The sequence below is a fragment of the Terrapene carolina genome, unplaced genomic scaffold, assembly GCF_002925995.2.
Source record: "Terrapene carolina triunguis isolate 2854851 unplaced genomic scaffold, T_m_triunguis-2.0 Scaffold33411, whole genome shotgun sequence".
Classification (NCBI taxonomy): domain Eukaryota; kingdom Metazoa; phylum Chordata; order Testudines; family Emydidae; genus Terrapene; species Terrapene triunguis.
The window spans coordinates 1-11,278 of record NW_020697762.1 but is presented as its reverse complement, the minus strand read 5'-3'; the positions used below and the strand labels follow the sequence as shown (position 1 = coordinate 11,278).

The 11,278-nt window shown below is 62.0% G+C and overlaps 2 protein-coding genes across 2 annotated transcripts; one reads left to right on the top strand and one right to left on the bottom strand.

The window, feature by feature from the left end:
• Positions 1-1,117: 1,117 nt before the first annotated feature.
• LOC112122345 (drebrin-like) lies at positions 1,118-4,788 on the top strand (the record flags this gene model as incomplete). The annotated part of the gene is made up of 5 exons (XM_026663391.2): positions 1,118-1,402; positions 2,557-2,691; positions 2,783-3,360; positions 3,698-3,797; positions 3,907-4,788. Coding segments are annotated over 5 exons (1,169 nt in total), but the record flags the coding sequence as incomplete, so codon positions are not given.
• Positions 4,789-5,066: 278 nt separating this feature from the next.
• PRR7 (proline rich 7, synaptic) lies at positions 5,067-6,881 on the bottom strand. Its single transcript, XM_024205164.3, is given in 3 exon segments — positions 5,067-5,754; positions 6,164-6,257; positions 6,259-6,881. Coding segments are annotated over 3 exon segments (675 nt in total). The 5' UTR covers positions 6,460-6,881; the 3' UTR covers positions 5,067-5,374.
• Between the last annotated feature and the right edge of the window lie 4,397 nt (positions 6,882-11,278).

Here is an 11,278-nt window from a genome sequence, read left to right as displayed (position 1 = left end):
CTGGGCTAGGAGTAAGGTTCCCAGGTGTCCGGTTGGATGTCCTGACTGGACATTAGGAGTCTGGTTACTGTGGGCGGGGGGAAGTGGCAGCCTGTCGCCCAGCCCGGACCCATGCACCGGCTCGGGCCATGGCAGCCCCTTTGAGGAGCACGGTTTGCAGGGCTGCGGCGGAGGACAGAGTGGGGGGCCCACAGCGGGTGAGGGGCTCCCAAGGGCGTGGGAGGGAAGTGTCGGAAGCTGCCCTGCCAGCCGGTGCTGCTCCTGGCCACGCTCTCAGGCAGCTCCAGGATGGGGAGGGAAGGGGGCTGCCAGGCAGGAGGGCCGGTGGGGGGCTGCCAGGCAGGAGGGCCATGCCTAGCTCCCCAGCGGGGTTGCCTGGCTGCTCCAGTGTGGCTGCAGCGCTCTTGTGACCTGCACTCCCTGGCGGCCTGCTGGCGCTGGACTTTGCAAGTCCTTTGGGGTTGCTCACGCTGGAGTTGAGGGGGGAGAGCAGCCAAGGGGGGTGGGATCTCTAGGGGAGAGGCAGAGCAGGGGCGGGGCCTGGGGGAAAAGGTGGGGCCTTGGGGAAAGAGGCAGAGCAGTGGTGGGCCTGGGGAAGAGGTGGGGCCGGGGTTCCGGTTTTCAGACCGTAGAACGTTGGCCACCCACGCTAAGTGGGGAATTGGGGGTGGGCAGCGCTGCCCTGGGCGAGGTCTGAGCAGATGGGGAAGGGTGTGGGGAGTCCACGTTGCCCAGAGCTGGGCTGGGCTTGGGCTGTGACTCCTGGGGGGGTCTTTCTGACCTGCTGCTGGGCTCCAGGGCTGGAGATGCGCCCGCTCCTGGGGGTTTCCTCAGGGCAGGACAAGGGGACGTGTCTATCCGGAGCTGCCAGGCCGGGCTAGTCACTGCCCCCTTCTGCCTGGAGCTCCCGGGGACATGGGGCTGGTGGCTGGGCACAGCGTCCTGTCCCGTCCCTGCCATGCAGGGTTGTGCTACTGACCACAGGGAGCTGGGGCTGATGGGGTCAAGAGAGAAGTGCAGCGTCCATCCCTCCCTCCCTCCGTCCCTGCTTCTCCTCCCCCCCCGTCCCTGCTTCCCCCCCGTCCCTGCTTCCCCCCGTCCCCTCAATGCCCTTGAGCTGAGCCCCCCGGGGTGCGGCCCCCACCCACACTGCTCCTCCCCGTTCACGGTGCCACTGGAGGGGGGCTGGGCGCTAGAGCTGGGAGACTGACCGTTCTCTTTGCTTTCTCTGTCTCCGTGCGTCTGTCTGTCTTTCTCTCAGCAGGTCGTCTGCACTGTCCTTTCATAAAGACACCTGACAGTGGGCCGCCTTCCTCCTCCTCCTCCTCTTCCTCCCCCCCGCGGACCCCCTTCCCCTATGTCACCTGCCACCGCACACCAAACCTCTCCTCCTTCTTCCCATGTAGGTAGCAGTGTCCGGGCGAGTGCCCAGGCCCCACCCTGCTGGGGGGAGAGCGCATTGGGGAGGCCCCATCCTGCCCCCCCCACAGCCCCCCTGCACCTGGTCTCTGCAGAGGGAGGTGGCAGCTGCAGGGCACTAGAGGTTTGGCCAGGGAGATGGGAGGAGAAAGCAGCTGTGGGGACCAAACGGGAGAGCCAGGAACCTCCTTTTTCACAGACACCAGCTGGGGCGTGCCGGGGGGGGTCAGAGGTGCTGGGGGGCCAGGGAGACCGGGGTGTGCCGGGGGACCAGAGTGTGCTGGGGGGCTGGCCAGGGGGCTGGGGTGTGCTGGGGGGCTGGGGCGTGCTGGGGGACCAGGGCGTGCTGGGGGGCTGGGGCATACTAGGGGGCGTGCCAGGGGGACCGGGGCTGGCTGGGGCGTGCTGGGGGGCAGGGGTATGCTGCGGGACCGGGGCGTGCTGGGGGGCTGGGGCGTGCTGGGGGGGCGGGGGTATGCTGTGGGACTGGGGCGTGCTGGGGGGCTGAGGTGTGCCGAGGGGCTGGCTTCAGTAGAATAAATATGTGAAATTTCTCCCTAAAGTGGCAAAGTGGCGACTGGGTCAGGTGGGCGCAGGATTGTCCCCGTCCCGTCAGGGGGCCTGCTCCCGCTGCAGTGCTGCCCCCGTGGCCTGGCTGAAGGGGAGGGGGCTCCATGGCCTGGCACGTGCTAGGCGCTGGGCCCAGTTCCCATGGGGTGTCTAGCTCCGGCGGGGGTGTGACTGTAGGCCTGGGGCCTGAATTCCTGTCTGGCTGGGTGGGGCGGGCCGGCTGTGGGGAGAGCCTTGGGGCATGGGGGAGCAACCCCGCTCGTGTTTGTGAACCCCCAGGGCTGGCCCTGGGGCCCCCAGCCGCCTGGCTGGAGTGTCCTGCTGGCAGGCCTCCGGCCTTAACCCTGCTGCATGCCCCAGTGGGCGGAGGGAGGAGCCGCCCCCAGGACTCTTGGCTGGAGAAGGAAACTCCAGGATGGGCTGACGGTGGGAGGGGCTATGCGTGCAAACGAGGTGATGCATATTAATTTGCAAACGAGGGGCCTGCTTATTTGCACCCGTGCCAACGCCCTGGCTGGCGAGGGGTCGGCCTGGGGCCCCTTCAGCTTCCGTCTCGCTCGTTCGCAGGCAGCCAGTCGGACGCTCACAGAAAGGCCTCGGCCGTGGGCTGCAGCCCCTGTGACTCCAGCCCGGCCTCCACACCCGTCGGGGAGCAGATCGAGAGGGCTCTGGACGAAGTGACGCAGCAGGCCCCGTGGAAAGGTGGGGTGCAGGGGAGCCCAGGGGGCCCCTCCCCGGAGGGCAGGCGGGAGCAGGGGCTGGACTCTGATGCGCTCTCTCCCCCTCCGTGCAGACTCGCCCGGACCCAGCAGCGAGGCGCCAGCGCCGCTGATGGCAGACGAGCTGCCTGGGGGCCCTGAGTGGACAGCAGAGCAGGGGGGCGGGCTGGGCCCCACCGAGGACCTTGTGTTCCTGGAGCCCAGAGAGCCGCTGCTGTTCCCCGTGGCCGTGCTGCCCGCAGAGGGCGAGTCCTCGGGCCCCGCGCAGCCCCCCGGCCCCAGCCCCGAGAGCCTTATCGACCTGTGGCAGAACGACAGCACCACCCCGCCCGCTGCCTGGGAGCTGGCCACACCTGCGCCGTCGGGGCCCCCTGCGCCCCTCCTGGTGGAGGTGGACGTGCCCCCAGCCACCCCCGCGGCCCCCGCCCCCCCTGACGACAACCTGCTGAACTTCGACGAGCTGCCCGAGCCACCGGCCACCTTCTGCGACGCGGAGCAGGACGAGGAGCCGGCCAGCCTCATTGCCATGGAGGGGCCGCACCAGATGACGCTCAGCTACCAGCATGCCCTGCAGGAGGCGGCTGGCGGGCAGCAGGACCCCGAGCCCCAGCTGCTGACCAACGGAGAGATGGCCCAGAAGGAAGGGGTGCAGGTGAGCTGGGCGCTGTTGCACCTGGTGCCCTTTCCCCCAACCTGGCCAGGCAAGAGGCTCCCTGGGGCGCCTGCCCCATACCCACTGCGGCCCTGGCTCTGCCCTCCTGGCCCTGTGGACCCCTTGGCAGGTGGGATCCGGCTCCTGGGCCTTCCTGGGTACAGAGCCCAGCTTGAGCCTGCAGCAGTGGCAGCGGGAGGGGTGTCCTGGAGCCGCAAGCCCTGGGCCGTGGCCAGGTGGTAAAGGGCCAGCTGGAACCACTGTCCCTGCTGGCCGCTCGCTCTGCTCTGGGTTCCTCCGTGGCTGCTGATGATGGCGGCTCCGTTCTCCTTTCCAGGCCAGCGAGGGCTACTTCAGCCAGTCGCAGGACGAAGAGTTCGGCCAGGTGGAGACGTCTGCCAAAACTCCTCCTGCTGTGTTCTACGCCAAGCCCCCCGGTGAGTGGGGCAGCCCTGGGCATGTGGGGGGCAGCCCAGAGCCCTGCTTTGCTCCCCCTCGAGGGGGGCACTGGGCTGCCCGGTGCTAACACGTCCGACTCTCCCACAGAGATCGACATCACCTGCTGGGATGCCGACCCGGTGCCTGAGGACGAGGAGAGCTTTGGGGGCAGCGTCTAAGGCTGGGCCCTGTGCGCGTCAGACCCCCGGGACCGCCACCGTGAGATCCCAGCAGTGCAAGACGGCCACAGCGAGGGGCCCAGCCCCATCCCTCTCCGTCTGCGTGTGCCCCTGGGCCCGGCTGGACGGGCCAGTCCCGAGGCACCCCTGCCCCCGCAGGGCAACTTTTACAGCTTTCCTCTCTCTCTCTCTCTCTCTTTTTTAAAAGTTGTCTCACTAGGAGCCATGTGGGTCCGCCCGCCCCCTTTCCCTCGTAGTTCCCTGCTCCCCCACCCTGCTGCTCCTGCCTCTTTGCGTTGAGCTTGTATATTTCTGCGCGCCCCTCAGCTCCCCCGACCCTGGTGCCCTGAGGGAGGCTGGGCAGCTGGTGCTCTGTGCATGGGGCAGGGGCCTCGTTCGCCTCTCCCCCGCCGGCTCTGCCCAGAGCCCTGAGAACTTTGCACGAATCAAAAATAAATATGGCAATAAAATGACCCTGTGTGGGTGCGGCTCTGGCTGGCTGCAGCCCCCCTCACTTCAGCTGCGCCCCAAGGTGCTTGTGCAGCCGCCCCCCGCCGGGAAGGTGTTACGCACCCCTAGGGTGGGGGCTGGGAGAGAGCTAGTGCCAGGCTGTCTCAGCTGCAAGGACCCTGCCAATCTCAGTAGGAGACTATGGGGCGACCCCCCAGACTGTCAGCCCCCCGCACCCCCCCTGCTTTGTCCCCCCTTGCTTGGTCCCCTTCTCAAGTACAGTAACTGGTTTTTTTGAAAGCACAAATTGTGTATTGGCAACGTGCTAATGTATGTTAATAAATAAATCGCCTCCACCCTGGCCTGGCCTGAGCCTGGCTGCTTTCTGGGGGAGGGGCAGCAGCAGCGAGTGCATGGGGGAGGCACCCTGGCTGCAGGAGCTGGGCTCTGGGCATTGTGCTGTGACAGAGCCAGCCCACGAGCACCCCAGGGGGAGAGTGGGTCCAGGCTGAGCTGCCCAGCCCTGTGGGGCTGTGCTCACCTGCTGAGAGGGATGCTCCAGGCCCCATTGTGGAGGGCAGGGTAGAGCCTGCCCCGAGTTCCCCCCGACCCAGGCAGCCTGGCCCTGCTTGGAATGAGTCTGGTGCCACAAACTTTTATTCTCAAACTGTAACAAACAAACTAGGAAAGAGCCGAGTGCAGGGCCTGCTCGGAGCCCCAGTCAGCACCAAGGGCACCTGCAGGGGCCCACGGGCGAGATGGGGACCAGCCCCTCACACACTGGCCGCAGCAGGCAGCGCTTCACATTGTCCAGGCAGGGTTTGCACTAGCCCTGAGGTGGGGCCCAGGGCGGGCTCCCAAGGAGAACGGGCAGCTTGGGCTCAGGCAGGCCCTGCTGCAGCCCCAGTCCATGCAGGCCCCAGTGTGGCACTCTGCCCGGCAGGCCCCTAAACTGCCGTAGTCCTGCCAAACAAGGGCATGGAGACAGGGAGGTGCCAGGCCCCAGGTTCATACGTGTCCCTGCTGCTGAGCTCGGAGTCCATCCAGCTGGGGAACATGCGCTGGGCACGCTCGGCCTCCAGGTAGAAGGCAGGGCCCTGGCTGGCAGAGCTGGGCAGGTGCAGGGCTGCGCTGTAACCTCGGTCCAGGAAGAGGGGCTTGTAGCTGGGGGGCTGCTCCTGTTTCTCGGGGCGCTCGTGGCTCAGAAAGGGGGCGTTGATCTTGCGGTATAGCCCCCGCGTGTCCATGAGCACCTCGCTGTAGGGCGGTGGCGGCTCAGCCATGAGCAGCGCCTCCTCGTAGCACGGGGGCTTGGACAGGTCCGACTCTGCAAGGCAAGCAGCAGACACACACTGAGTGAGGGGCCGCACCAGGCTCTCCCCCTTCTTCCATGTGTAGATGGGGCCTGAACCACAGCCTCCATGAGGGGTGCAAGGCCCCAGACAGCCCCACAGGTGCCCTGCAGCAGGCGCTGAGTGGGGCGGGGGTCAGGCTCCCTAGGGCTCTCTGCTCTGGGACCGAGCACGGCCAGGCAGCCGGGGTTCGGCTAGCCTGGCCAGTGGGGCAGCATGGGGGTTGCTGTAGCCAGAGAGGCTCTGAGTGGCCGGCTGAGCGGCCTGGCCCTGCCTCAGGCTCTGAGCCTGCGTGAGTGGCGGCCGCTCCCTGCCTTGGGAAGCCCCTGGCGGCGATGGGCCAGGCCTAGGGAATTGGCACCGTGGGTCACAAGCAGCCCTCACCGTGCCTGTAGCTCCAGGGCCGGGGGGGCGGGCCGGGGGGGTGGCGCGGCTCCATGCGCAGCCGGGGGGGGATGGCCATGGCCATGCCGGGGGGGGCTGCCCGAGTAGCCCTCGTAGTGCAGCGGCTCCATCTCCAGCGCGCGCAGGTTCTGCTCCCGCAGCCGCTCCTCCTGCTGGCTCTTCAGGCGGCGCCGCAGGTAGCTGCAGAAGCAGCAGAGCAGCACGATGAGGCCCCAGATGAGCCAGAAGCCGGCGAAGCAGGTGAGGAAGGTGTAGGTGCCCTGGGACATCACCATGGTGGCTGGGCTGGGGGCCGGGGGCTCCCCTCAGCTGCAGGCAGGCAGGGCCCAGAGCACCACACGCCCGCTGCCCATCGCCTGTGCCCAGGTGCCAGCGCCGGCGGCTCGTCACTCGCTTAGGGCTGCCCCCGCGCTGCCTGCAGCCGTTGCCATGGCGCCCGCTCCAAGCGCTGGGGACGGATGGGAGGCAGAGCCGGGGGGGCAAGGTCCATGGGGCGGGGGTGCTCAGGGGCGAGGGTCAGGGCCTGCCCTGCTCCCCAGGCACCAGGCAGGAACGACCGGGGGGCAGGCACTCCGGAGCGGCTCGTCCGCCGCAGGGATCTGCAGAGCCGCAGGCCAGGCTGGGTAGCCCCGTCCGAACCAAGAGCACCAAGCCCAGCTCCTTCCCATCGCTGTGCCGAGCAGCCGATGGCGCCCCCTGCAGACAGACAGACAGACCTCAGCATGACGGGCGCACCGCGGTTCCCATAGCGACTCACCCACGCCCAGCTCAGGGTGGCCAGGCCGGCTCCCGGCTACAGCCATGTGGCTTCCCTCTGGCTGGGTCCCTCCCACTACCGACCACCCCCCATTAGCCCAGGCCCCCTTCCCCCCCTGCTCATTTAAGGGCTGCGTTCCTGTGCATGTTTCCACCCCCCTCCACAGCCAGAGTCCCATGCCTGCCCCAGACACCAAGGCTGATGCTCCAGGGTGGCCAATGCACCGAGCCCAGCTCAGCCCGGGCTACGGAGCCGTCTGTAGAAGGGGATTGTGAAGGGAAGGGGGCACTGGGCTCGCCAGCCTCCCAGGAAGGGCTGGGGTTGGCATGGCAACAAGCTGAAAGATTCTAGAAATGGGAGGCTTGTAGCTGGCAGCCCCGGATCCTGTGTGCTTGGGGATGGGATGAGCTCCACCCCCCTTCTGCTTCTCAAGGTTCACCGAAGGAGCCAGGGAGGCGAGGGGACTGGAAGGAGCTGGGTTAGACAGTGTCCTTGGACCCCAGGATTCACCAGGATGCCACAGGGCCTGTCAGCCTGGTCCTGACCAGGCCAGAGAGCAGCCGCCGCTGCCGCAGTGAAACATTTCTAAAGGGACAAGAACAGATAATTTGCACTCAAGAGTTGTAAAAGAATTGGCTGAGGAGCGGCTGAGTAATTGGTAATATCTCATCATTCTTGGACAACGGGTAAGTCTCAGAGAAGGGGAAAAAAGTGTATGTTGTGCCAATAGTCTAAAAGGGTAAGTGGGATGAGCCGGGTAACTATAGGCCAATTAGTCTGACGTTGATCCTGGGCAAAATCATAGAAAAGCTGCTCCAGGATGCAATCAGTAAAGAATAAAGAGGAGAGCAGCATAACTAATGCCAATCCATGTGGTTTCACAGAAAACAGGTCTTGTCAAACAAACTTGGTATTGTTTTGAGATTACAACCATCGTTAGTAAAGATAACTTGACATGACTGTTAGATTTCTGTCAGGCATTTAGCGGTAGTCCCACAGGCCTCGATTACATTACAACTAGATTAATTGATTGCGTTTGTATAGTGCTAGTTTCTAACGAAGCACAGATTACATGGACTAGAAACTGGCTGACAGATTCCAAAAGCAATTACCAATGGGGTATTTTCATCCCCAGAGGCTGTCACAGGGCGACTAGCCCCTTTAAGAGGAAGCGGGGCTGGTGCACCCATGACTGATTACTTGGTGCCCAACTGGGTTTACGGGAAGCCCCTGGGCCCTGAAGGGGAGCCAGCAGCGGGGGAGGGGTGCTGTCTGTGGACCCCTCAGCCCAGGGAGGGAAGGGGAAGAATGACTGAGAGCTGCTGAAAAGGCACCTGAACGACGCAGCTGGGGAAGCTGTTGGAGGAAGTTGAAAAACAGGCCCAGCCAGGAGGCCTGTGCAACCCCCGAGCTCACAGGGACAGACCGAGCAGAACCTGGAAGGGCTGAAAATTGGGCCGAATGGAGAGGCTGGGAGCTGCCAGAGCTCCGGGAGAAGGTGCTGCGCCCCAGGGGAGGCTGGTGGAGCAGAGAGTTGCCTTTGGGTTTGCTTTTTGTTAATGAACCAGTCCCCAAGGAAGGGGGATGGTATTGCATGTAAGCCTCCATGGAGCATTCCTGGGAACCTGTGAAGGGGAAACTGAGGCTGGGTGCTGCAGAGCCACCCCTGGCCATAAGGGGGCAGTGAGGAGGTGGCCTGCCCTTTACATACATCTTGTTTCTAGGGGGGTCCCGCAGGGGTCTGGTTTTGGCCAAAGGCTGGTCAGTATCATCCTCCGTGATCTGGCTGAAGATAAAGCGGTTGCTCTAAGTTTGCAGAGGACAAAAGTTGTTGGCGTGGTAACTGCTGCCAGGTCAGTTCTGCAGAGTGATCCGCATCACATGGTAAAGTGGGCTTAGGCCCATGCCTGGAACCCAGAGCACAGGCCGCACTGCCAGGCTGGGGGACAGCACCTCGGAAAGCAGTGACGCAGACCAGGACGTGGGGTCCTGACAAGCCTGCCCAACGTGCGCACCCAGCGGAATGCTGTCACCAGGAGGGCGAACGTGATCCTTGGCTGTATGAGCAAGTAATCCCTGCATTACAGAAACGAAGGGCTGTACCACCTCAACGTGTCACCACGCCCAGCCCTTGCACTGAAGCAGGACTAAGAAAAGCTGGACCCTCCTTGGCAGGTGTTTGTCCAACCTGCTCATAAAACCCTTCAACGACGGGGATTTCACAACCTCCCCGGACGCCTGTGCCACAGATTAACCACCCTGAGAGTTAGAAAGATTTTCCTAATATCCAACCTCAATCTCCCGGGCTGCAGATGAAGCCCATTGCTTCTTGTCCTGCCTTCAGTGACATGGAGAACAACTGATCAGTCCTCTTTAGAACAGCCCTTCACATAACGAAACTTATCAGGTACCCACCCTTGGTCAGTTTCTTTTGTCAAGACTAAACATGCCCAGTGTTTTAACCTTTCCTCACAGGTCAGGGTTTCTAAACCTTTGATATTTTTTGTTGCTCCCTCTTGGACTCCCTCCTATTGATCCACATCTTCCCTAACATGCAGCACCCAGAACTGGACACCGCACTCCAGCTGGGGCCTCACCAGTGCTCAGTAGAGCGGGACAGTTACCTCCCTTGGCTTACGTACAACACTCCTGTTAATACACCCCCAGGAGGATGAGAGCCTTTTTTTTGCAACTGCGTCATATTGTTCACTCATGTTCAATTTGTGATCCACTGTAACCCCAGACCCTTTTCAGCAGAGCTATCACCTGGCCAGTTATTCCCCCTTTTGTAGCTGGGCATTTGATTTTTCCTTCCTAAATGTAGTACTTTGCACTTGTCTTTATTTAACTTAATCTTATTGATTTCAGACCAATTCTTTAATTTGTCAAGGTTATTTTGAACTCTAATCCTGTCCTCTTAAGTGCTTGCAACCCCTCCTAGCTTGGTGTCATCTGTGGATTTTACAAGCACCCTCTCCACTTCATTACCCAAGTCATGAACGAAAATAGCGACTAGCACCAGACTCGGGACTGATGCATGCACTAGCTCCGCCCTCCCAGTTTGACAGCGAACCACTGATAACTCCTCAGTGAGTACGACTGTTCAGCCAGTTGTGCACCCACCTTCTAGCCCGCATTGCCCTAGCTTGCTCATGAGAATGTCATGTGGGACTGTGTCACAAGCCTTGCTAAAATCAAGGTATCACGTCTACGGCTTCCCCCCATCCGCTAGGACAGTCAAAGAAAAAGGTGAGGTTGGTTTGACATGATTTGTTCTCGACAAATCCACACTGGCTGTTCCTTATAACCGGTTATCCTCTAGATGCTCACAAATGGATGGTTTGATCAATTGTTCCAGTATCTTTTCAGGTACTGAAGTTAGGCTGAATGGTCTATAATTCCCTGGGTCCTCTTTGTTCTCCTTTTTTTAACCTGTCTGCCCTTCTCCAGTCCTCTGAGTTCTCCAAGATCATTAATTGCTAATGGTTCTGAGATGGGGACTGCTAGTTCCTTAGTACCCTAGGATGAACTTCCTCAGACCCTGCTGACTCGAATCCATGGAACTTATCGAACTATTCTCTAACCAGTAACTATCAGCCGGACGAGGGAGGCGGTGTCACCTCTGTAGATGGCCATAGTGAGACTGTTACTAGACGCCGTGTCCAGTTCTGGGGGCCGCATCGCCCACCGGATGCTGAGAACACTTGGAAAGGTTCCAAAGAGCCAGAAGCACGAGTGTCTGTCTGGCACAGCGAGAGCCGGAGGATCAATTGTTTAGTTTCCCAGGGAAAGTTAAGAGGTGACTCGATCGCAGTCAGAGTCCCCACACGGCAGAAAGACTTGAGGGGAGAGGGAACTTTACTCTGAGACAAAGGCAGAACAAGATCCAATGTCTGGAAGCGGAATAAAAATCAGAGTAGAACTAAGGGTGTTTGTGTTTCAGATACAGTCAATGATTAACCATTGCATGCTGCACCCAGGGACACTTGGGGGCTTCACAGCAAGGCTGGCCTCTCTCTGCTCTAGCTCTGCTAGCAGTTGAGGAAGTTCTCTGCTCTGTGTGCTGCCGGAGCTCAGCACAGCTGGTTCTAACAGTCCACTCTGGCATCAAGACTCTGAATGGAGCGATCCACTCCCCAGGCTCAAGCACTGCAGCCTCCCTAACAATGAAGGAGGCAGGGCCAGCTCCAGGCACCAGCCTGGCAAGCAGGTGCTTGGGGCGGCCACTCCGGAGAGGGGCAGCAGGTCCAGCTATTCGGCGGCAATTTGGCGGAAGGTCCTTCGCTCCGAGCGGGAGTGAGGGACCATCCGCCGAATTGCCGCCGAATAGCTGGACC